The sequence below is a fragment of the Neoarius graeffei genome, chromosome 4 (assembly GCF_027579695.1).
Source record: "Neoarius graeffei isolate fNeoGra1 chromosome 4, fNeoGra1.pri, whole genome shotgun sequence".
NCBI classification, from domain to species: domain Eukaryota; kingdom Metazoa; phylum Chordata; class Actinopteri; order Siluriformes; family Ariidae; genus Neoarius; species Neoarius graeffei.
Genome location: NC_083572.1, coordinates 7,345,503 through 7,372,288, shown reverse-complemented (window position 1 = coordinate 7,372,288; position 26,786 = coordinate 7,345,503). Strand labels below are relative to the sequence as shown.

Genomic DNA, 26,786 nt, shown 5'->3' with positions numbered 1-26,786 from the left:
AAGGTGAACTAAAACAATGTCTAACTGATAATTTACTAAATACATTTATTATAATAAATTACTTTAATAAAAGATTTGTAATAAAAATTACTTTTGATGAAATGCCAATTTATATTCATGAGCAAACTTGCACCTAATGTTATTGCTATCTTTTTAGCATCTTATCATGTTAGCTCTAACTACATATTGTTGTTTTTAGCTAACAGTACCTGCTAACTAATAGTAACTAACTTGTTCGCTAACTACACAGTAGCTAACTCCAAGTTGATGTTTTGGCTCAGGTCACCTCCCTAGCTAGCTCGCTAAAATCACCTGCTTGTTAAAATTTGCTGTTTGTTAGCTTGCTAACTAAGATTACTCATTAGCCAAAATCTAATCTATACCTAGCTAGCTAAGGTGAATTAAAACCGTGTATAACTAATAATTTACTAAATACATTTATTGTCATTAAAAAAAACCCAACCCAAAGTGACTTTAATGAATGATTTTGTAACAAAAGCTACTTTTTATGAAATGCCGATTTATATTCATGAGCAAACTTGCACCTAATGTTAATGCTATCTCTTATCATGCTAGCTCTAACTACAAGTTGGTGTTTTAGCGAACATCACCTGCTAACTAATATTACTCAGTAACTAACTTGTGAGCTAAGAACACAAGTTGATGTTTTGGCTCATGTCACCTCCTTAGCTAGCTCGCTAACATTACCTGCTTGCTAAATTTTGCTGTTTGCTAGCTTGCTAACTAAGACTACCCACTAGCCAGCATTTAATCTATAGCTAGCTAAGGTGAATTAAAACCATGAATAACTAATAATAATTTACTAAATCCATTTATTGTAAAAAAAAAAAAAGTGACTTTAATTAATGATTTTGTAACAAAAGCTACTTTTGATGAAATGCCAATTTATATTCATGAGCAAACTTGCACTTAATGTTATTGCTATCTTTTTAACATTTTATCATGCTAGCTCTAACTCCAAATTGTTGTTTTTAGCTAACAATACCTGCTAACTAATAGTAACTAACTTGTTCGCTAACTACACAGTAGCTAACTCCAAGTTGATGTTTTGGCTCAGGTCACCTCCCTAGCTAGCTTGCTAAAATCACCTGCTTGCTAAATTTTGCTGTTTGTTAGCTTGCTAACTAAGATTACTCATTAGCCAACATCTAATCTATACCTAGCTAGCTAAGGTGAATTAAAACCGTGTATAACTAATAATTTACTAAATACATTTATTGTCATTATAAAAAAAAAAAACAATGTGACTTTGATTTTGTAACAAAAGCTACTTTTTATGAAATGCCAATTTGTATTCGTGAGCAAACTTGCACTTAGTGTTAATGTTATCTCTTTACCATCTTATCATGCTAGCGTTAATTACAAGTTGGTGTTTTAGCAAACACCTGCTAACTAATATTACTCAGTAACTAACTAGTGAGCTAAGTACTGTACACAAGTTGATGTTTTGGCTCATGTCATCTCCCTAGCTAGCTCGCTAACATCAACTGCTTGCTACATTTTGCTGTTTGCTAGCTTGCTAACTACGATTACTCACTAGCCAGCATTTAATCTATACCTAGCTAGCGAAGGTGAACTAAAACAATGTCGAATTAATAATTTACTAAATACATTTATTGTCATTATAAAAAAAACAATGTGACTTTGATTTTGTAACAAAAGTTACTTTTTATGAAATGCCAATTTATATTCGTGAGCAAACTTGCACTTAGTGTTAATGTTATCTCTTTACCATCTTATCATGCTAGCGTTAACTACAAGTTGGTGTTTTAGCAAACACCTGCTAACTAATATTACTCAGTAACTAACTAGTGAGCTAAGTACTGTACACAAGTTGATGTTTTGGCTCATGTCATCTCCCTAGCTAGCTCGCTAACATCAACTGCTTGCTACATTTTGCTGTTTGCTAGCTTGCTAACTACGATTACTCACTAGCCAGCATTTAATCTATACCTAGCTAGCGAAGGTGAACTAAAACAATGTCGAATTAATAATTTACTAAATACATTTATTGTAGAAAAAGGTGACTAATGAATGATTTGTAACACAATTTACTTTATGAAATTCCAATTTATTTTCACTAGCAAACTTGCACCTAATGTTAATGCTAGCACCTGGTCATGTTAGTTGACTACAAGTTTTTTTGGTTAAGGTTAGTTAGTTAGTTAGCTAGCTAGCTAGCTAGCTATAAATGTAAATGGATATTAATGTTAAAAATGAGCTAGACTGCTAATTAACAGATAACTTGGTTATCTAACGTATCTGTCTAGCTAACTAATATGAGCCGCAATAACTTGGTGTGTGATTTACACAATGACGTGAAAGAATTTTAATTTAATTCTAAAGTATAACCGGCTCTCGGTCATCGCTTTTCTGTTTGACTCTGTTTAAATATTCACTGAAACGTCTGTCCACTCTGAGGCTCAGTGTGTGGGTGGCAGCGACGTGTCACTCAGTGAACCAATTAGCCCCGTGTGTGAACACGATGAACAGCAGGGTTCATTTGCGGCTTTGTGTTTCGTCAGGAGAGCCCATGCCCGTCAGGAAGAAGCCTGGCAGCTGTGTGATCGCTGGCTCGATTAACGCTCATGGAGCGCTGCTCGTCGAGGCCACGCATGTAGGAGCAGATACAACACTCAGCCAGATCGTCCGTCTGGTGGAGGAGGCACAGACGTCCAAAGTAACTCGCGCAACATGGAGTCATACATACATACATACACATTTACAAAGCCAGGTTCTGAGATGACGCCATAATTATTGGCACCCTACAAGACAATGAGTTAAAATGATTGTATGAAATGCTTATTTTATACAAATGGTCCTTATTCATCAACCACACACCTTTAATTACCCAGAAGTTAATTTGTTTTATTTATGAATGTATCCTGGTTGTGTCACTCAGGCACCAATCCAGCAATTTGCAGACAAGCTGAGCGGATACTTCGTCCCTTTCATTGTGTTTGTCTCCATGGCAACACTGGCAGCATGGCTCATTATTGGGATTTTTGACTTTGATATTGTGGCGAAGCATTTTTCTGTGAGTGGTGACAGCAATTTAAAAACACGCCTTCTTCGATTGCTTTTCCTCCTGCTATTAGCCTGTTTATCAGTTCGTTCATCATCCCTTATGTCTCTGTGTGTCCAGATCTCTTGTATCTCTAACGGGTGTTTTCTGTTTAGGACTACGATAAGAATATTTCCCGGACGTCCGTGGTGGTGCGTTTTGCCTTCCAGGCCTCCATCACCGTTTTGTCTATTGCCTGTCCCTGCTCTCTCGGTCTGGCAACCCCGACGGCGGTGATGGTGGGCACTGGGGTCGGCGCGCAGAACGGCATTCTTATTAAGGGTGGAGAACCTCTGGAGATGGCCCACAAGGCATGGATCTTCTTTATTGTTTCCAGTCCTATAAATGGTTCTAAATATTGTTATAAATATTTCACCAATCCTTAAGGTGAAGGTATTATTATTTTTCAAGGTCGAGCTGTACAGTTTTATATGTTATACATAATTTAATATCATATCATGATGTATTGAACAGTTATTCCATGAAATCGAGTCATACATGAGCTGATAGCCGACGAGGCGCGTAGCACCGAGTCGAGTTGTCTACAATCCATGTATGACAAGATTGAGTGGAATATCTGTTTTATTATATCCACATTGATTGATTGGATTTTGAGAAACAGAGCATTTTTATTTATTTATTTTTGCAAATTTGATAAATAAAAACTTTGTACAAAACATCCAACAAAATCATTTTCGCTTGGAAATGACAGGAGCAATTTATGTAAAATGAAAAATGCAATAATAATAATTCTTGAAAAATAAAAAAAGATATATGTTCTTCCCATGAAGTACTTTCATTCCATATTTATTTATTTTTTTTGTATTTTTTTGGGGTTTTGTTTTCGAGTAGTTTTTATTTCGTCCTCGGTTGGTTCAGCAACACGTTCCGCCATTTTCATCTTCTTTTAATGTTTTTTGGTGGTTGGCAAACCAATTTAAAGGTGCATTACCGCCACCGCCTGGGCTGGAGTGTGGAACAGGAGCTATTGTGGGGGGAAAAAACAAAAACTATACTATTTTAGCTATTTCTGTTTCTTTTAAATACTTGATAACAAAGTGATGTATCTGACTTGATGTGTCCCACCATTTTGTTTTTTATCTACTCAGAGTATGTGAGCTGATATCCTAGTAGTAGAGTAGCCAATCAGAGCATACGATTGCTCATATCCAGTGAATGTGGATAGAATAAATTCTCATCTCATCTCATTATCTGTAGCCGCTTTATCCTTCTACAGGGTCGCAGGCAAGCTGGAGCCTATCCCAGCTGACTGCGGGCGAAAGGCGGGGTACACCCTGGACAAGTCGCCAGGTCATCACAGGGCGATAGAATAAATTGAGATACCAAAAGCTGTGATATTACCTCATAACAAAAAAACGTTCATGTTCATTTCCTTCCCTAGTTTGCTATAGTATGATAAAGTTTATGCTATGTATTTTTTTCGCATGACTTCTTGCTGCTCTTTCAAATTACTCGGAGGTTTAATATGATGTTCCTCTAAGCTCTTGAACTGTGCATGTTTATAATGTGGCATAAAGGCAGTAAACTCCTGCGTGTTGCCTGCTGCAGATCAGAGCGGTGATGTTCGACAAAACAGGCACCATCACGAACGGGGTTCCTCGGGTCACCCGGGTTCTGGTTCTGTGGGATTGGGCACGCTTGCCTCTACGGAAAGTTCTAGCTGTAGTGGGCACTGCAGAGGCCAGCAGTGAACACCCACTGGGCATGGCAGTCACCAAACACTGCAAAGAGGTACACACACACACACGTACAGACAAATAAAGCTATTAAGGTAAACGTTAGGTTTTCTGACGCAGGACAGTCAGAAGGCTTCCGGTTTCTCAGTAACAATCTGCATTTGTTGCCTTAGAACATGGTGGAAGCCATGGCCTCAAGGTTAGACGAGCAGTTTTGAGACCAAAAGGTCGCAGGTTTGATTCCCTGGACCAACAGAAATGGCTTCCCATTCCTGTGGGTATGTCAGGGTCCTGTTGCACATCGCTCTGGACAAGAGCGTCTGCTAAAATGCCTGTAATGTAATGTAACTTCGAGGATGGACCGTGTATAGCTGTGAGAACATTAAGTTCTTGTCTTGCGGATATTCCACAAGATTAAATGTAACTAAAAGTGGATATAAACCTCAATTGTTCATTAATAGGTATATAAAAATAGTGTTGGGGAATTGCTGTGATAAAACAGGACGTAGTGGTGTCGGTTCAGGATGGTAACGATAGCCCCGCCCACTTCACTCAGCCTGCATCACGCCACTGTTTCATTGATTACTTTCCTCCAACAGCATGCCCCATTTCATTTTATTTTACTCTTTGCATAACATAACTCTTACTCTCAACAGAGCGTGTGTGTGTGTGTGTGTGTGTGTCCAGGAGCTTGGTACAGAGACACTGGGCTTCTGCCATGACTTCCAGGCAGTCCCAGGGTGTGGGATCAGCTGTAGAGTTTCCAACATCGAGGAGCTCCTGCAGACCAGCGCAGAGACAGACAGCACACAAACGCAGACGCACACACGCACTCCGAACTCTCTCACCCTGCAGGGAGCCACGACGGATGAGAGTAGCTTAGTCACAGATGGAGACGTGGGTTCAGGTTTGTGTTGTGTTCATACTGCCCTCTAGTGTGTGGACTGACTGTTACAGCAACTCTGTGAGTGTGTCATGTGTGTGTGTTGGTACAGGATCTCCTTCGTACGCCGTCCTGATCGGGAACAGGCAGTGGATGCAGAGGAACGGATTACAGGTCACAGCCGACGTGGATGAAGCCATGAGCAGCCATGAGACGAAAGGACAAACAGCCATTTTAGTGGCTATAGATGGTACAGTCCAACCTCTGAGAGATGGATTTAATAACACGTGCATGAATTTGCTTGATTGCCAATTTTGTTGCTGCGAGCTCTAGAAATATTGGCACCCTTTGCGACAGTAGGTAGAAATGATCTAAAGTCAAAGTCCCTCTCACGCCAGAATCTGGTCTTCCAGGCAGTCTCCTGTCCCAGGACTAACCAGCTCTTTGAGGCGCATGGGTGTGGCACCAATGTCCGTTTCGATAGCTCTCGCTTATACAGCTAGGGTTACAGTGAGGGGTGGGTCGTCTGGTAACCGCCAGAGTTTGACTTCCCTACTCGCATCTCCAACAAACAATTGAATAAGCTACTCACCTTTCCGCTATAATAATCTAACTTGCCGAAAAACTTCGAAAGATTACGGCAGAGCAGTAGGGCCAGGGTTTTATATTTTATTTGGAAACTTCTGAGAAAAAAAAGTCGAAATTTTCGAGGGAAAAAAAGTCAAAATTTTCGAGGGGAAAAAAAGTCGAAAATTTTCGAGGGGAAAAAAAGTCGAAAATTTTCGAGGGGAAAAAAAGTCGAAAATTTTCGAGGGGAAAAAAAGTCGGAAATTTTCGAGGGGAAAAAAAGTCGGAAATTTTCGAGGGGAAAAAAAGTCGGAAATTTTCGAGGGGAAAAAAAGTCGGAAATTTTCGAGGGGAAAAAAAGTCGGAATTTTTCGAGGGGAAAAAAAGTCGGAATTTTTCGAGGGGAAAAAAGTCGGAAATCTGTAGAAGGCAGACTTCCATACGGAAGTGACACTCACTCGCGGCCGGTAGGCATGAATGGCTGAGACCAGAGCCATGGAATTCAGAGTTGTGACAACCGGGGTACAGGAAGTCGATTGGTGATGTGATTCACGTAGATTCAAATACTTCAAGGCAGCGGCTTTGTTTGCTAGAGACTAACACAGAACCACTACATAACAAGCAAAACCCAATCCCGAAATAACATTTGATTAAGTCGTCCATTTCAGCAGCACTAAACACAGTAGTAGCAGACCAAGTCTCCATCAGCTCTGAATGACCTGGTACTTCCTGGTAGCCTAAATTTGTGACTTTTTTCTCGAAAATTTCGAGTTCATTTTCTCAAAACTTTTGACTTCTCGAAAATTTTGACTTTTTTCTCGAAATTTTTGACTTTTTTTTTCTCAGAAGTTTTGAGATTGTTTCTCGAAATTTCTGACTTTAATCTCGAAAATTCTGAGTTTCTTTCTCAGAAATTTAAAAAATATATGTATTTCTTAGTGGCACTATCGCTCTTCCGTAAAAGATGATTGACTAGTAGCATTTTATCTCAAAAACCACGAATAAAAGTAATTACACCCCTGAAGAATAAAACCGAATAGGCTATAAATGCCGCCATCCTGTCCAGAAATAGATGTTTGACCGTTTCTCAGTGGTATTGATATGATGTTGCGCACACGTAAAATCCTTTTCTGATCCATCAGTGTGTGGAACAGCACACTGGAGGCATGTGGAGACCCAAAATCTTTTAACACAAACAAGATTTGTTTTTGCATAGATTTTTTTTTTAAACAGGGTGCCAATAATTCCAGACTGGAGTCGACGAGGCTGGGTGATTTTTGTCTCTAAACACTATAAAAAAAAAACCCAAACAAGCAAACAAAAAACCCTAGCTAAGGATGTTACTCGCGTGTGATGACTGATAGCCATGAACACGCTGTGTGTAAGTCGTTATCTGTATGAGCTGAGAGAGGTTGTGTGTGTATGTTAGGCGTGCTGTGTGCTATGTTGGCTATAGCGGACACCGTGAAAGAGGAGTCGGCTCTGGCGGTACACACGCTGAGCCGGATGGGAATAGATGTCGTGATGATCACCGGAGACAACCGTCACACTGCTAGAGCCATCGCCACACAGGTGCAGGTCACGACCACTGACACACAAACATTTCATTGCTGGTGTTAATACAGACCAGATGTTTGGACAAGAAAGGTGAAGCACTGGTTCCTGATTAACTTTCTGACCTAGAAGGGCCTGAAACATCCATCGTCTTTATCTAGAGGTTGTGCTTTCTAGGTGGGAACAATGGCATCCACTCTCTCTCTCTCTCTCTCTCTCTCTCTCTCTCTCTCTCTCTCTCTCTCTCTCACCATTTCTGAGCTCATGTATGTGGAAGAGGGCAGATAGTACTTTCATCCGTGTGTGTGATATACCCTGTCCACACTCGGGATTTTGTACCGATACGAAACTACTTTCGTACCGCAACACCTGTCCACACTAGCAACTATACCGGTACTGTAGCGGTATAACTGTATCGGTACGAAACCCACAAATGTATGGGTTTCATACCGGTACAGTATCGGTACTGTAGCGCTTCGCTGTAGTGTGGACAGATGAAGCGGCTCTGTATCGATACAAATATAATGCACATGCGCAATGAACCATTCCTACGTCTTCCGGATTATTCATACAATACAATACGCCCGTGCTTTCCAGCTGTAAATAAAACGTCAAAATGGCTCAAAACAACCGTGGAGCTACATGGAGCAAAAAAAGGGGGAAGAAAGGTAGTCTGGCTAACGCAACTTCAAAGCTCTGCGAGCATTTGGTCTGGCAAAGATATTAAGCCCAACCGTTTCCCAAAGGCGTGGTTGACCCGCCTCCCTGAAATGCCTCAGTTTGCTACTGGTCGAAGCCAGAAAAGGCTGTGACGAAGCTTAAACCAATCACATCACTCTTTCCTCTGACGTATGTGACGCGACGGGGCTAACTGTTAGATTAAACTCTTACCGAAGCCGGTCGGGAGCAAGGCGAAAACGTCCTTCCTTTCAATAAATACCTCCAGGGCTGCTCTTTGCTCCGTTTTCAATGAGAACTTCCCGTTGAATGCTTTCAATACAGCATCTACCGCTGTGTCAAAGGCTTGCCGCTGCTCCATGTTCGTAATGTTTCTAGTGAATGAAGCGCTTCCGGCATAGATTCTGTAAACAATCTATGGCTTCCGGTCGCAGTTCTACTACGTCACTGCCTTGAACACGCCTCTACCCAGGGCCGTTGGAGATGCTCAAAGTTGATTGGCTCCCGATTTTTCGGGAGCTTGGAAGAGCTGGAGATAGCTTGCCTGGCCAGACTAAGCTCGCAACAGGCCCTCGTGTTGCGTCACACTTAGGATGGGCGGGCTCAGGCTAGGAGAAAGGGGGAGGGGGGGAGGAAAGGGGGAGGGAGGGAGAAAAGGGGGGGGGAGGGAGGGAGGGAGAAAAGGGGGAGGGAGGAAGAAAGGAGAGGGAGGGAGGGAGGGAGGAAGAAAGGAGAGGGAGGGAGGGAGGGAGGAAGAAAGGAGAGGGAGGGAGGGAGGGAGGGAGGAAGAAAGGAGGGGAGGGAGGGAGGAAGAAAGGAGAGGGAGGGAGGGAGGGAGGAAGAAAGGAGGGGAGAAAGGGAGATTCGTTTGTTTCTTTCTCAGCTGCCTCGCGCGCTTTATACGATTCGACTGAATAAATGACCACCAGAAATACAGACTGTACATTGACAACAAAAAGCACACACACGTTGTTTCATCCGCCATATATTCTCGGAAGGAAGTTACTCGGTAACCATGGAAACATTTCGCGCACGCGCATTTCAACTTCCGTGAAAGAAAACCGCAAACATTTCTCGCTAGTGTGGACAGATGCACTAAACTGTACCGGTATACTTTGTATCGATACAGTTATACCACTATCGTACCGGTATAAGTGTGAACACAGCAATACAGTGACGTGTTTGGAAACAGCGTCGTCATTCGCTTCATAAGTCTCAGAGGAAGTGCGTGTTCGCCTTCACCCTCACTGTTCATACTGTAGCGGTCACCTGACAGGAAAGAGTTAGCTTGCGTAAAGAGCAAGAAATAACAGCAGCTGTGACTGATTTAACCCTCAGCTCGATTTGAAAAGGGACACTTAGTAATTTCCCCCCACAGTCTTTGTCTGGATAAAGGATTTTGTACCATGTGCGCGCTTACATTTCCACTTGGTCACACAGGTTGGCATCAGGAAAGTGTTTGCGGAGGTCTTGCCCTCTCACAAGGTGGCTAAAGTGCAGGCGCTGCAGGAGAAAGGGCTGAAGGTGGCCATGGTGGGCGATGGGGTCAACGACTCGCCCGCTCTCGCCCGCGCTGACCTGGGCATCGCCATCGGCACGGGCACCGACGTGGCCATCGAGGCAGCAGATATAGTCCTCATCCGGGTGGGTCTGAGTGCGTTAGATGTGTTCTCTGTGTGTTCTGTCGAAATGTGTCACTTTGGGTTTTATAGGATTGGAGCTGCGTGGGGAATTTTGCTTTTATACCTTTTTAAATTTTTCTGACAGAATGACCTGCTGGACGTCGTGGCCAGCATCGAGCTTTCTAAAAAAACAGTGCGGAGAATCAGAATCAACTTTCTCTTCGCTCTCATTTACAACCTGCTCGGGATACCGATCGCAGCCGGTGAGCAGCATACAAACACAAGACATTATACACACACACACACACACACACACACACACACACACACACACACACACACACATTATACATTACTTACACACACTACATTTTACACAAACACACGATACATGAACACGCACATTACACATAAATACACACAAACACACATTACATGGTTAAAATCTTCACAGTTTTCACAATCTTACAAAACCAGACCGTTTTCGTTCCCAACTTGGCCTTTTTTTTTTTTTGCTGAAAAAAAATAAACTATTGCAGTTCTTTCATTTTTTTTTTAAATTGTTATTCAGAGAAAGAAAATTTAAATTATTTATTTTACAATATATCCCAAATAAAAATAATTCCCAGGCGGCTGAGGGTTTTTTAAAAAAAATTACTTTTTATTTATTTACAACCCCGATTCCAAAAAAAGTTGGGACAAAGTACAAATTGTAAATAAAAACGGAATGCAATAATTTACAAATCTCAAAAACTGATATTGTATTCACAATAGAACATAGACAACATATCAAATGTCGAAAGTGAGACATTTTGAAATTTCATGCCAAATATTGGCTCATTTGAAATTTCATGACAGCAACACATCTCAAAAAAGTTGGGACAGGGGCAATAAGAGGCTGGAAAAGTTAAAGGTACAAAAAAGGAACAGCTGGACGACCAAATTGCAACTCATTAGGTCAATTGGCAATAGGTCATTAACATGACTGGGTATAAAAAGAGCATCTTGGAGTGGCAGCGGCTCTCAGAAGTAAAGATGGGAAGAGGATCACCAATCCCCCTAATTCTGCGCCGACAAATAGTGGAGCAATATCAGAAAGGAGTTCGACAGTGTAAAATTGCAAAGAGTTTGAACATATCATCATCTACAGTGCATAATATCATCAAAAGATTCAGAGAATCTGGAAGAATCTCTGTGCGTAAGGGTCAAGGCCGGAAAACCATACTGGGTGCCCGTGATCTTTGGGCCCTTAGACGGCACTGCATCACATACAGGCATGCTTCTGTATTGGAAATCACAAAATGGGCTCAGGAATATTTCCAGAGAACATTATCTGTGAACACAATTCATCGTGCCAGCACAATTCACCGTTGCTAGCTAAAACTCTATAGTTCAAAGAAGAAGCCGTATCTAAACACGATCCAGAAGCGCAGACGTCTTCTCTGGGCCAAGGCTCATTTAAAATGGACTGTGGCAAAGTGGAAAACTGTTCTGTGGTCAGACGAATCAAAATTTGAAGTTCTTTATGGAAATCAGGGACGCCGTGTCATTCGGACTAAAGAGGAGAAGGACGACCCGAGTTGTTATCGGCGCTCAGTTCAGAAGCCTGCATCTCTGATGGTACGGGGTTGCATTAGTGCGTGTGGCATGGGCAGCTTACACATCTGGAAAGACACCATCAATGCTGAAAGGTATATCCAGGTTCTAGAGCAACATATGCTCCCATCCAGACGACGTCTCTTTCAGGGAAGACCTTGCATTTTCCAACACGACAATGCCAAACCACATACTGCATCAATTACAGCATCATGGCTGCGTAGAAGAAGGGTCCGGGTACTGAACTGGCCAGCCTGCAGTCCAGATCTTTCACCCATAGAAAACATTTGGCGCATCATAAAACGGAAGATACGACAAAAAAGACCTAAGACAGTTGAGCAACTAGAATCCTACATTAGACAAGAATGGGTTAACATTCCTATCCCTAAACTTGAGCAACTTGTCTCCTCAGTCCCCAGACGTTTACAGACTGTTGTAAAGAGAAAAGGGGATGTCTCACAGTGGGAAACATGGCCTTGTCCCAACTTTTTTGAGATGTGTTGTTGTCATGAAATTTAAAATCACCTAATTTTTCTCTTTAAATGATACATTTTCTCAGTTTAAACATTTGATATGTCATCTGTGTTCTATTCTGAATAAAATATGGAATTTTGAAACTTCCACATCATTGCATTCCGTTTTTATTTACAATTTGTACTTTGTCCCAACTTTTTTGGAATCGGGGTTGTATTTATTTATTTAATTTCAGTATTAATATATTAACGGGGGTGGCACGGTGGTGTAGTGGTTAGCGCTGTCGCCTCACAATAAGAAGGTCCGGGTTCGAGCCCCTTGGCCGGCGAGGGCCTTTCTGTGTGGAGTTTGCATGTTCTCCCCGTGTCCGCGTGGGTTTCCTCCGGGTGCTCCGGTTTCCCCCACAGTCCAAAGACATGCAGGTTAGGTTAACTGGTGGCTCTAAATTGACCGTAGGTGTGAATGTGAGTGTGAATGGTTGTCTGTGTCTATGTGTCAGCCCTGTGATGACCTGGCGACTTGTCCAGGGTGTACCCTGCCTTTCGCCCGTAGTCAGCTGGGATAGGCTCCAGCTTGCCTGCGACCCTGTAGAAGGATAAAGCGGCTAGAGATAATGAGATGAGATATATTAACGGATGCTATTTGACGATTTTAATAAAGAACTCTCATTGTTTCTGGGAACTGCATTTTTTGGTCCTCATTTATCCCTGTTTTTATTTATATATATGTTCGTGTGTATGTGTGTGTAATATGTAGTGTGTTATGCTAAAGCTTATTCATTTAAGATTAATTTTCTATTTTGAGTTTCCTCTTTTCTCCGAATGGCCAGGGAATAGAGATCTTGCAGTCACGTGACCGGAAAGTACACAGCCGCCATCTTGTTGGCAAAAAACACCGCTGAATACTGCTGCACTCGTGTACAGAATGGATCAATTTCAACCGACGGACTACACGGCTCATTTTTCTAATGAACAGATAACTAGATATATGTCTAAAATAAACGATCTACAGATTAGTGACCCTTATGGCTTACCGGATGGAGTTTTCACGACCGTGTCAGTGGATTTTGAACTGCCAGCGGAATACCCAGACGTGTATAATTACCTCATTAACTTTCCCTCGCTGTTCAGTGGTGAAGCACTGCGTGCTTATAAATCTCTGGACAGTTATCTTTACAGAAATTCAGGATTTGTCAGCGACTCAGATGTGGCATCTTGTAAACAAGAAAATAACAATCCTCATTGGACGGGTAAGTCACTTAAGTATTGAGTACTAACACTATATCAGTATCTATTATAGCACTGACCAGCCGATTATAGAATAGAATAAGGTAATTCCAGCTGTAATTCCAAATCGTCCGTTTTGTTTAACATGGATCTGGCGTTGGAGAGATGGAGGCTTAGCAGTGGAGGTTTGAGTGGCTGTTTTCTGAGCTTAGTCAACAGGCCGGCTCTGCCTGCAGCCTCGCTTTTGCTTCCGCTCCCGACGCCGCCTCCTTCGCTTTGCTTCCGATAACAATTCACGGAGACCCCGCTGGTCTCGCTATCTCGTCTGGAATGTTGTGCATGCGATGGAAATCACTACAAACCGTCATTTTCTGCTGGAAACCAATGTCCAGTAAGTCCATACGGTTGTAGTGGATACTGAAGTCCGGTACAGACGAACAACACGCAAAAATACACACAAAAAACGTGCACAGGTAGGGAGAGCTTGTAGCCGCAGCCGTTGTAGTAGAATTGTATATAGTAGGGTTTTCCAGAAGAAAAGGTAGAAGTAGAACAAGAAGTAGAAGGCGGAAATATGGTGTTTGACCAACAAGATGGCGTCTGTCACAATCTGGATCGGCTGTGACGTCACATGCAAGTGCTCCATTGAACATTTTTTCCCAGCTCATAAATATGTTTTAAAAGTTTGTGGTGATTTTATTTTATTTTTTTAAATTTCTCACCGCTGTAAGATCTCTGTGTATGTTTTCAGGTGTGTTTATGCCTGTGGGTTTGGTGCTCCAGCCGTGGATGGGTTCAGCTGCCATGGCTGCCTCCTCCGTCTCTGTGCTGCTCTCCTCTTTACTGCTGCGCTGGTGAGAGGGTGTCGGCTTTAATGAATCATTTAACGACCTTTCAGTCGTGACCTTCACACTCCTTCATACCAAAAGCGTTTGAGTCACTGCAGCATGTTTCATTTCTATATGATGTACTCTTAAAGTACAGGCATTAAATACTTTAGATAAATATAAAGCATTCTACGTTGGGGATGGAGTACCAAAGAAAGAGTTCTGTTTAAAAAAAAAAGTGCAACTGTTTATGTAAATTGCTTTTTGTTGATCCCAACACAACCTTTGACTTCATTTTTGTCTCTGCTTCCTCTCAGCTATAAGAAGACGTCGGTGGATCAATACGAATCGAGAGCTCAGGGGCGCATGTGCAGTCTGAGGTCGTCTCAGGTCAGCACTCACGTGGCGTTGGAGGAGGGGCGATGCAGTCCTCGAACCCTGCGCCGCACTCGCTCCAGACTCAGCCAGATCTCTCGATCTTCATCCCAAACCTCCAGAACTGATCGAGCGCACACAGGGCCTGATCGCCACTCGCTACTCGAGCACGACCAGGAATTTACAGTGTAGAGTTTACAAACTGTTGTTAGAGGTCTACAGCTTAGACACATCTCTGTTTAACGTGAAACAGAAACAGATCTCAGATCAGTGCATCTATTCAGAGATACAGCGGGGAAACGAACCCTGTGCTTTTTTTTTTTTTTTTATGCAGTAAAATGTATATGGGCTTCGGAGAGTGTATTTATTTAAACCCCATCAATTTGGCCGTCCTGCTGGTGCGATAACACCTGTTGTTTTTAAAGCTAAACTGCTTTTCGAGTTCATAAAATCGGTGAAATTTAGTTCCGTCTGCAATGTGGTGATTGTGATGCATGTTTATTTCTGTAATATCTCAAAAAATATCATGCTGTTCTGTGGCTGGGAAGTTATTTAATTTGAGGGGATTAAAGCAAATAATGTGCATGAAATCGCTCGCGTCGCGCAGTCAAGCAGACAGAAGAAGTCCGTGTGTGTGTGCACGCGCATGCGCAGGTTTCCTTTTGACCGTGCACTGACAGTTCCATCATTCTGTCGCTAAACAAACAGCTGATCACACCGAGGTGCTCGCTGAGCGCCGATATTTATTTATTAGTTCGGTCCTGCGTTTCCTTTCTTTCGTATATAACATAACGTATTTTCTTCTCGCTTTCTTTCCGTTACTGTAGTCAGTCTTTCACGTTTCATTCGCACAATCACGCCCTCTATTTTTCTCTCCTGTTTCAAATTTGTATCCCACAATGCATTGCGCGAACAAGGAAAGCCCACCGCATGATGTAGTGTCTTGTATTGCGTCATGGTGAAGCAGGAAAAAATAGTGGAGAATTCTGGGCCGTGTGGAGATTAAACTCGTTAATTGTTCTATTTAAAAAAAAAAACTAATAAAATTGGAAGTCTGTTATTCGAATTCAGTAGCTTTTGGTCCACGAAACAAAATTTACTAGGTGTTGGGGAAAATTCTTTTTATGACCTAGAGTTGAAAATCTGAAAGGCAGTCTGGCTTTAATTTAAAGAGCATCACTGTGAGAAACTGAAATTTTTAAGCTTACTCGCAAGATACGCCTATGGGCTCCTTTTCCGCTAGTTGTCGTGTAAATGTGTCCAAAAACAAGCAGGATGTTGTCTTGCTGCTTGGCTCGTTACCCTCTCATCTGCTAATTATTAGAGGTTTATGTGTAAAAACGTACAGACTTGATCACACTTAGTAAAATGTGCGAACTCAGGGGTTATTCACATAGTTTATGGAGGAATCTGTGTTTCAAATGAACAAAACGCAGTGCCTGTTCATACACCTAAAAGTGGAAAATCGAGGACGGATTTAACATTCCTTCAGGAGAGAGTGATTGGGAAGTGCATCAATGTGACAGATTAATGCAGCCTTGTTTCCAGCAGTGGGGAGATCATACCGTAGGTTGTGTCAATCCACAGTGATGTCGCAGACAGAGAGGAAATTTTGCCATGCTTTCTTCTGAGGCTGTTACGCTGCCCAGTGATGCAGCAGAAGCAGAAAAGATGCAGTTTTTCATGCATCTTATGCCCCTTTTCCACCAAATCAGTTCCAGGGCTGGTTCGGGGCCAGTGCTTAGTTTGGAACCGGGTTTTCTGTTTCCACTGACAAAGAACTGGCTCTGGGGCCAGAAAAACCGGTTCCAGGCTAGCACCAACTCTCTGCTGGGCCAGAGGAAAGAACCGCTTACGTCAGCGGGGGGGCGGAGTTGTTAAGACCGACAACAATAACAAGACCGCGAAAGATCGCTATTTTTAAGCGACGAGAAGCAGCAGCTGTACAAACGCGAAGTCATCCATTATTGTTGTTGCTGCTTCTTCCATGTTGTTTTTGCGTCGATATTCGTGCCAAGGTTTATGCAAACGTAGCGACGTAACTGACGTATACAATGACGTAATGACGTGGCTTCCCTTAGCACCGTGAGCTATGGAAAAGCAAACTGGTTCTCAGCTGGCTCGCAAGTTGAACGAGTTGTGAACCAGCACCAAACCAGCCCTGGAACTGATTTGGTGGAAAAGGGGTATTAGAGGAAGCCTTCACTCTCCCTGGATGGTGGGTGGGAGCTGACCGAACCGAATTGGGAAGAAAAAAACCCCACAATAACCATTTCAGTATTTCAAAATAATAAAAAACAGCTTGAATTTATGATGAGGAGTAAAGTTGGTCTCACATTAGACACAGTTTCACATTCACACAGCATTTACAGCAAGTGTACCTGTACGAAACCACTTTAATTTGCATTACTGTATCCGTATTGCATTTTAATGTGTCTCACAACCTCGAAGCCGACTTATCCTGGACACGTAATTACCTCGATGTAAGAATCCACAGATCTCTGGGAGGCTTTTTACGTCTGAAGTTTGACGGGTCCAGAAGCTTTTTAACTGTCACACATTTCATACATCTTTTTTTTTTTTCCTCCTCCCCCTTTTGCCACAAATTGAATATATGAGTAATGTAGTATTCTTGACAACAGAACTGGTCATGTTTAAGTGTTAAATATTTTTGAATAGTCCCAGGTCAAAAATACAAGTACATCAAACTGTTTTACAGTGTGCTCTTTAAAAAATAGTTTAAAAAAATATATTCATGTAATCAGCAACAGGGGGCAGCAATGAGCAGAGCCTGCATTAAAATTGTTCAAGAGCATGTTCACAAACTAAAGGTACAGGTTTTGTGTTTGGATGGAAATATACCTGTTTTATCCACTATACTGTCATGTCCTGTGCTGTACCCCTCATCAAAAAATTCCCGTGTAGGGATTGGCCAAGGATGGCTCCACCAGTGGATCTCATGACGTCAAAAAAAAAAAAAAAGGATATGGTGTGAGTCAGTCATGGTGTATCCTGGATATACCATGAACTGACGTCACAATTTCAAGCTGTACGGCCGACTCAAGTCCCAGCTGTGGCTCCGTGAGCGTTTCTGTCTGTAACGCATCATGGTACATTGGACATGCGCAGGTCAAAGGGCACTCCGATGTAAACAACAAACATGGCTGCCTCCAGTGAGTTTACACCAAGATTCAATCTTAACACTTTGAGTTTGGAATTTTTTGATGAGGGATATAAACCTAATACGCCATACACTGGAGAGGCTCCGGGAATCATGGATTCTCTTCTGTGGCTGGCATAGTACTGTACCAGTCACCTCAGAGAATCCATCGTTTCAACCGGAGCCTCTCGGTGCATGGTATACAGTGGGCACCCTTACTGAAAATGTCTGTTACTGTGAATAGTTAAGTGAGCAGAAGATGAACTGATCGCCAAAAGGCATAAAGGTAAAGACGAGACATTTCTTTTCAGCATTTTCTACAAGATTTGTGTATTATTTTTGTTTTGCACAATTGGAGAGTGAAAAAAGAAAAGGAATACCATGTGAAAGTTTGGGCACCCCGATACATTTGAGTTCTCAGGTAACTTTTACCAAGGTTCCAGACCTTAATTAGCTTATTGAGCTGTGGCTTGTTCAAATTCTTCGTTAGGAAAGGTCAGATGATGCAGATTTCAAAGCTGTATAAATTCTCTGACTCCTCAAACTTGTCCCTAAAATCAACAGCCATGGGCTCCTCTAAGCAACTCCCTCGCATTCTGAATAATAAAATAATTGATGCTCACAAAGCAGGAAAAGGCTACAAGAACGTAGCGAAGTGTTTTCAGGTAGCTGTTTCCTCAGATTAAGAAATGGCAGTTAACAGAAACAGTGGAGATCAAGGTGAGGTCTGGAAGATGAAGAAAACTTTCTAAAAGAACTGCTCGTTGGATTGCTAGAAAGGCAAATAAAAACCCCTGTTTGACTGTAAAAGACCTTCAGAAAGATTTAGCAGACCCTGGAGTGGTGGTGCACTGTTCTACTATGCAGCGACACCTGAACAAACATGACCTTCATGGGAGAGTCATCGGAAGGAAACCTTTCCTGCGTCCGAGCATCTAAATAAGCCTGATGCATTTTGGAAACAAGTCCTGTGGACTGATGAAATCAAAATAGAACTTTTTGGCCACAATGTGCAAAGGTATGTTTGGAGAAAAAAGGGTGCCAAATTCCAGGAAAAGAACACCTCTCCGACTCTGAAGCATGGGTGTGGATGGATCATGCTTTGGGGTTGTGTTGCAGCCAGTGGCACAGGGCACATTTCATTGGTCGAGGGAAGCATGGATTGGAATAAATACCAGCAAATTCTGGAAGCAAACATCACACCATCTGTAAAAAAGTTGAAGTTAAAAAGAGGATGGGTCCTACAATAAGACAATGATCCAAAATGCACCTCAAAATCTACAACGGAATACCTCAAGAGGCCCAAGCTGAAGGTTTTGCCCGGGCCCTCACAGTCCCCTGACCTAAACATCATTGAAAATCTGTGGATAGATCTCAAAAGAGCAGTGCATGCAAGACAGCCCAAGAAACTTGTAGAACTGGAAGCCTTTTGCAAGGACGAATGTGTGAAAATCCCCCAGGTAAGAACTGAAGGATTATTAGCTGGCTACAAAAAGCGCTTACAAGCTGTGATACTTGCCAAAGGGGTGTTACTAGGTACTAACCATGCAGGGTGCCCAAACTTTTGCTTCGGGCCCTTTTCCTTTTTTGTCATTTTGAAAATGTAAAAGATGAAAATTAAAAAAAAAAAAAAATGTTTTTGCTTAAAATATAAAAGGAATGAGTCATCTTTAACTTCATGCCTTTTGGAGATCATTTCATCTTCAACTTGCTTAACTGTTCACAGCAACAGCAATTTTTAAACATTTAATCTACATTAAATTCTCTACTACACCATGAAACAGTTATTCTACGAAATCGAGTTGTACATGAGCTGATAGCCGACAAGGCGCGTAGCACCGAGTCGAGTTGGCTATAAGCCGTGTACGATGAGATTGAGTGGAATAACTGTTTTATTCTATCCACATTCACTGGATTTTGAGAAACGAAGCATTTTTATTTTTTGCAAATTCGATAAATAAAAACTTTATACAAAACGTCCGGCAAAATCATTTCTGCATAGATTGTAAACAATGAGGGCGAAATTACAGCTGCGATTTGTGAAAAATGCAATAATAATTCTTGAAAAATAAAAAAGATACGTTCTTACCATCAAATACTTTTATTCCGAATTTTGTTGCTTTTTTGTTTGTTCTTGGTATTGCTGGGTTTCAGTCACGTGACTTTTCTTAGCGGTTTTAGCGGAAGTGAAATAGCTGGTGGTCTAAACGGCTGCCGTAGTGCAAACAACTAGCGATAACTTATCAGAGGACGCTCGTAATCTAGAAGCCACTGCTCAATTTAAATATATTCAGAAGATTGCTGTGTGCAATGGAATCGACCCCGACAGTCTGGGAAAGAAGGATTTGTAATACGATCTCGAAAACTACCCTTCAGTCGAGTTCCCCGACATCTCGAACTATCTGGTGTTGCAGACGTCCTTCTACACCACAAAACAGATGAAAGCGTGGAAGAGTATGGAGGCTTACAACTTTTTTGTATGTGGCTGGGTAAAGGACCTCGCTATCAAGTCGCTGCCCAATGAATCCTGGATTGTTTTTGCCCGTGTAAGTATGTTATTTTTATTTTTTATTTTTTTAAGCTTTTCGTTCACGTCTTTACAACGAAGCGCAAACAAACAGCAGTTGGCTTGATTCTCACTTGTGTTGGCTCTTATCTCTCAACTAAATCATTCACAAAGATCATCAGAAACCCCTTTAAAGACCTGGATCTTAGTTACACAAGACGGAGAAGTGATCATGGCGCATTGTAACTGTACGGCTGGGGAAGAATTTTGTCGCGACCTTCACGTGTATAGACTTTGTGAGGAGTGAACAAAGAAACAGCCGGGGACTTTAGCGCTTCATGACTAAAAAAAAAAAAAAGTACGTAAAATAACGACACCTAGCAAGAAAAGTACTTGGAAAACACTAAGGACAGAGCCGAGAGGGAAATACAAACCTTTCACCAAGTGATCACTGCAAACTCGAGCGCGCTTCGACTCGGCTCCCTTCGATTTCAGTCAGAGGTTCAAAAGCCACCTTTCTCCACGTCTTTATGAAATCCTGTGTTCGTTCACCTTTTTTTTTTTTTATTAGTTCACGAGGAACCCTGAAGAAACTTTTATCAGTTTCACGGTTTGATCGATTCGAACAACCGCAAACAATGCAAGCGTAAGGCATTTTTCATCCGAGCAATGAACCTTCTCCGTACAAACCCTTCGTCAACTGAGCTTTGGTCGACCACCAGCTAAAGTTTTGAATAACTAATGAGGCGGATGTGACGTCACGTGAAACCCAGCGATTTTTTTTTTGGGGGGGGGGTCGTCATCTTTAGGTTTTTCTGGTGTTTGGCAAACCAATTTAAAGGTGCAATACTGCCACCGACTGGGCTGGAGAGTGGAACAGGAGCTATTGGGGGTCGGAGGGGGTTTGCATCCATATTCTTTTAGCCATTTCTGTTTCCTTTAACTACTTTTAATTTTTGTGGTTTTGTTTTCGAGTAGTTTTTATTTCGTTCTCGGTTGGTTCAGCAACACGCTCTGCCATTTCGTTTTTCTCTACTCATGGTATATGAGCTGATATCCGAGTAGTAGAGTAGCCAATCAGAGTGCACGATTGTTCATATCCAGTGAATGTGGATAGAATGTAGTGTTTTACTATATACGTAAATTATAAAATTATTTTGACTATACCTGTTCAGTCTTCTTAACCTTATTATATGACACGATAACTATTTTAACTATTATACTGCAATAAAAGTGTACCTATTTTATCTACTGTACTATACAATCCCTATTGTATCTTCTATAGGAATACTATATTATACTGTCTTATACCATGCTGTAGTATAATATACTCTACTAAATTACAGAACTTTTGATTATACCTATTTAATTGGCTCATCCCTTTTCTACTACTGTGTATTATAAATATTTTATCAACTATATTACATTACATTACACTAGCTCATATCTCAGCTTTGGATCATGACGGAATGAAAACTATGTGCACTCCTGTGCTAGTCTTGCTTTCTCGAACACCGGGTGTGAATTTGGTGCAGACCTGAGAATGTCACAGGAAAGACATGATAAAGAATAAATGTCATGATCCAAAGAAAACAGGACACACGCAAAATGAATCATCAAGGTATTTATTTAAAAAAAAAAAGAATAATACGTTTGATGAAACCTTCAGAGATGCCAGGACAATGAGTCATTTCTTGTGTGTATTTCTTTTAAAGTGCACAATCAGTACCTTAAAAAAAGAAAAGAAAGTAGTGGTATTTATTCTACAGTTCGCGTATCACTATGAATGATGGACTGACAGATTGAGCCTCCCTTCCCACTTCCTTACTACCCAGCCATGAGCGTGTAGCTCACAGCTCGGAAGCCACAGTCAGAGATTTCCTGATATATACCATTTAATATAGTAATAAAGTTCGTAATAAAATGTTCAAACTGGTTTAATAATCTCGTAGATTTCTAAACAGTGGTGCATGTTTCTTTCCATTTTCTTCCTGAAAACATGGAGGATGCAAACTTTTGCACTCCGTTGGACATCCAGTTTTGAATGTACTATATTACCGTACGTGGCACAATCCGGAAAAATGGACAAACACTTGTTCTGGTTGTTGGTTCTTCAGTATCAGTGTTGTACCTTTATTACCTCGCATACAACGGAGTAAGCGGGGCGAAGTATTGTCATCAGTGCACTTTGTCTGTCTGTCTGTCTGTCTGTTAACAATCTAGTGTCTAGACAGTTGCACCGATTTGACTTCAAATTTTCAGGGTAGGTTGGCAATGGTCTGTAGAGTACCTGATTTTAAATTTTGAGGGTAATCAGGGTAAAAGTGAAAGTCAAGTTCACTGGAAAGGTCAACCATTCGGTCAAAAATAACACATTTTCCATTATAACTCAAAAACGGTTGCCGATAGACAGACGTTTACAATTATGAGCGTATAGGAACTCCCACATGGCCTTTCATTTGGCACCATGATCTTTGACCTTGAGTGACCTTGAAAAGGTCAAACTCAAGGTCACGGATTTTCAGAGAGCTGTAACTTGAAAACGGTTGATGGTAGACAGATATTCACCCTCATCAACTTGTAGGAAGTGCCAAATGGGCTTTCAGTTGCCGCCATGACCTTTGACCTTGGATGACTCTGAAATGTCAAACTCAAGATCATGGATTTTCATACGAATGTAACCTGACAGCTGATGATTGAGAAATATTACCATTGTCAACATATATAATAGGGTGCATCAGTTGCCCTCACTTTCATAAAATCTGATGCATTTTTGTTTGGGTGTTCCTTTTTACCAATAAAGACATCCTGTAAAATTTTTTGACCATATTCAAAAGTCTAATGGTGGCACCATGAGGTTCATTTTTTGCCAAAAAAAAAAAACGCTTATTTTATGTTTTTGCGATGGTTTGAATCGCAATGTTGGACTCCATTTATTGATTTCTTGTGAGCCAGAGATCATGTTAAGAACCTTTGCAAGAGATCGAGAAGCATTAATGTGATTCATAATACATTTGTATTGTTTAAAAGTAGTTGAACAATGATTCAATGAACAGCTAAAACTCAAACTGTGCTTGATAATATATTTAGACTATGTACTAAAAATGTGTAGCTGAGATATTTGGTATACTCTATAAGGTGCCATAGTGTTTCATGAAAAGTGATCGAAATTTTGTCATAAAAGTCATAAAATAGCAGCTTTTCCCATAACTTTGAGCTCCTGGTGCCACCGTTAAACTTTTGAATTTTGTCAAAATATTTCACCCAGTGTGTTTTCTTACCAAAAGGAACATAAAAACAAAAATGCATCATGATCGGAGGAACTTTTCATTTTTAGGGGGCAACTGATGCACCCTAATATATAATATGCCGGACGAGGTTTGTTTGGCCTGGCAACACTTGTTACATTTAAGATTGGTTTAAAGGTTCGAGAAGCAGGTTTAGGACCGAAAGGTTACTGGTTCGAGTCCTTTAAACCAGCAGGAATGGCTGTACGTGATCATTGCACAACGTGGAGCAAAAGCGTACTTTTATAAATCTCTGATTGTGGCTTTAATCTTTAATATTCAGCATATATGGTTTTCACAAACAGTTTTCGTTAGGTGCATCCAGAAAACACGAATGAAAGCTTAAAAACTGGTGTGTTGGTGATATCAGGAATGGTCTTAACACGTTTAGATAATTGTTTGCATATCGTCGAAGCTTGGAGGCATATTTACTGAACTGGCAGCAGAACCTGTGCATGTGTATGCTCTGTAGGATATATAGTATATATTACTTGTATATTAAAGATTTTATCGTACGTGCCGGCGCTATTTGTGCGTATTGGTTGTGATATCGATGTCCATATGATTTCTGTATTCGATAAGTTGTTTGAAATGATGCCTATTTTGGCGTTAACATTTTTAATCGCTTCATTCTGGTTCACTACTGAGCTCTACTACTTTGCAAAGCCACACGTGGATATAATTACACGTCTTTAAATTTAAAGTCACGGTCTGGATGAATACTTTACGCTCTTACGCTTTTTATATGAGGATGGAAAGAGGCAGCAGAAAGTGAGCGCCTGAGGCTCGACTCATTAGGGAGATGGACACCTGGATGCACTAAGGTCATAGTTAATATTTGACGAGAAAGATATTGTTAGTGTCTTATTTTTATACGCTGTCAAACAACAAGCACGAACTGTTACACAGGGGTGGACGAACAGTGAGCAAGCAGATTTTATGTCCTTGCTATTAGTTTTTTTTATTCAGAGTTGCCCAGTAATATAATCAGAGGGAAAAAACAACTCCTCTTCTCTGTGTAGATGATTGCAAAACATACCAAAAACTTTGTACAGTACCATACAAAAGAAATGCTGTAGAACAAAAAATGTCTTCAAAAATAATGATCGAGTAATAAATGAAGCCAAGTTGATATTTGATGTTATCCTTTGATGATTAAAAAAAAAAAAAAAAATCGTATTCACAGGTACAACGTGTGCAGTTTTATAAGGAAATGAGCTTGAAGTTTTACTGAGCATTTTCCCAGTTCTTTCCTTCTTTTCTGGAGATTTTGATTGCCGCACTTGCTGCTTATTTTTGCAGCAAAACATTTCCATCAGCCTTCATTATATATATATATATATATATATATATATATATATATATATATATATATTTTTATATTGAACGGTTATTCCACGAAATCGAGTCGTACATGAGCTGATAGCTGACGAGGCGCGTAGCACCAGCACGTATGACGAGATTGAGTGGAATAACTGTTTTATTCTATCCACATTCATTGGATTTTGAGAAACGGAGCATTTTTATTTTTTGCAAATTCGATAAATAAAAACTTTGTACAAAACGTCCAACAAAATCATTTCTGCTTAGAATGTAAACAAACTGGTGAAATGACAGGAGCAATTTGTGAAAAAATGTGATGATAATTCTTGAAAAATAAAAAAGATACGTTCTTGCCATCAAATACTTTAATTCCTTTTTTTTGTTGTTGCTTTTTTTTGTATTTTTTGGGGTTTTCTTCTTTAGGGTTTTTTGGTGGTTGGCAAACCAACTTAAAGGTGCATTACTGCCACCGACTGGGCTGGAGTGTGGAACAGGAGATGTTGGGGGGAGGGGAAAAACTATTCTTTTAGCTATTTCTGTTTCTTTTAAATACTTGATAAAGTGATGTATCTGACTTGATGCCCTCTGCCATTTTTTTTTCCTTTTCATGTATATGAGCTGATAGTCTAAACTGTGGGTGGTAAAAGAGAGCAACTGGACTTGCTTGAAGATTCTTGAAGATGTTTCACCTCTCATCTGAAAGGCTTCTTCAGTTCTGTCTGACTGGTAGGGAGTATCAGGTATTTATCCTCTCCTGGATGAAAAGCTCATCTAAGGTGTCATTGGTATGAGCGAGGAGTTAAAGAAGCCATTTATGTCAACCTGGAACGGCCATCACTGAACAGAGGTGGGGGTCTGAGGCCCTGTCCACACGGCAACGGATTCAGGTGAGTCCGATACAATTGCTTATCGTTTAGGCCTGGCGTCCACACGGCACCGGCGTTTTGGGTGCCCAAAACGCAATCTTTTTGAGAACGGGTTCCAGAGTGGAAAGATCTGGCAACGTTGCTGTTGTGAAGTCGTCTGGATGAGTAGAACGGATTTGTTTACGATGACGTCACAACCACATGACTGTCAGTGCTTCACGCCGGGTAGAAGTGTAACGAACTCGATGCGAGTTGTCAACAAATCCTATAACTTGGTTCATGAAACGCGCTTACAAAATATTTTCACTGTGAATATTTATTGTGTAATGGTGCAAAGTGAGAGAGAGATACTCTGCCCTTAGAGCAGAGTCAATCCCGCCAGCAAAAATAGGGAAAAAAAGGAGCGATCTCACCTCTTCAGATGTTGATTTAAGTCCTACAATACATTCCTCAAAAAGGGCGTAAAAGAGCAAATTAATCCATCAACGTGTAGCATTCAATTTATTCCGGACCATTAAAGACGCCGCCTTCCGCGTAGAATCATACGTCATCCTCGCTGCCATATTGGATAGGTCAAAGCGGAGAATAAAGATTCATGTGCTGCGTTTAACTGTACCAACAGGTTTACCGTCCAAACAAGATCACATGGGATTACCTTTCACAGGTGAGAAACAACAAATTAATTCCATCAACGTGTAGCATTCAATTTATTCCGGACCATTAAAGACGCCGCCTTCCGCGTAGAATCATACGTCATCCTCGCCACCATATTGGATAGGTCAAAGCGGAGAATAAAGATTAGCTGCGTTTAACTGTACCAACAGGTTTACCGTCCAAACGAGATCACATGGGATTACCTTTCACAGGTGAGACTGGAAAAATACTTTTCATTGTATTTGGTCATTATAATGTAATTTTACGAACAGATTTTTCTGACTTTGTGGCTAATATGAAGTCTCGCGCATAATAGTTTATGCGCATGCGTCCTTACTTCTTCTATTGTTCTGGTGTCTCCGAAGGGACCGTCTTACAGCGCCCCTAGAGGTGTGGCATGTGTATT

The 26,786-nt window shown here is 41.1% G+C and overlaps 1 protein-coding gene across 1 annotated transcript in view; it reads left to right on the top strand.

Moving 5' to 3' along the window:
• Window positions 1–15,492, top strand: part of atp7b (ATPase copper transporting beta) — a 59,444-nt gene extending 43,952 nt beyond the window's left edge. Inside the window, exons 11-21 of the mRNA XM_060918739.1 lie at window positions 2,547–2,701; window positions 2,924–3,058; window positions 3,202–3,396; window positions 4,655–4,837; window positions 5,470–5,689; window positions 5,778–5,915; window positions 7,662–7,804; window positions 9,905–10,108; window positions 10,232–10,349; window positions 14,134–14,236; window positions 14,527–15,492. Coding sequence (XP_060774722.1) covers window positions 2,547–2,701; window positions 2,924–3,058; window positions 3,202–3,396; window positions 4,655–4,837; window positions 5,470–5,689; window positions 5,778–5,915; window positions 7,662–7,804; window positions 9,905–10,108; window positions 10,232–10,349; window positions 14,134–14,236; window positions 14,527–14,776 — 1,844 coding nt within the window. The 3' untranslated portion in view covers window positions 14,777–15,492. The remainder of the gene's footprint in view (window positions 1–2,546; window positions 2,702–2,923; window positions 3,059–3,201; window positions 3,397–4,654; window positions 4,838–5,469; window positions 5,690–5,777; window positions 5,916–7,661; window positions 7,805–9,904; window positions 10,109–10,231; window positions 10,350–14,133; window positions 14,237–14,526) is intronic.
• Window positions 15,493–26,786: the final 11,294 nt, after the last annotated feature.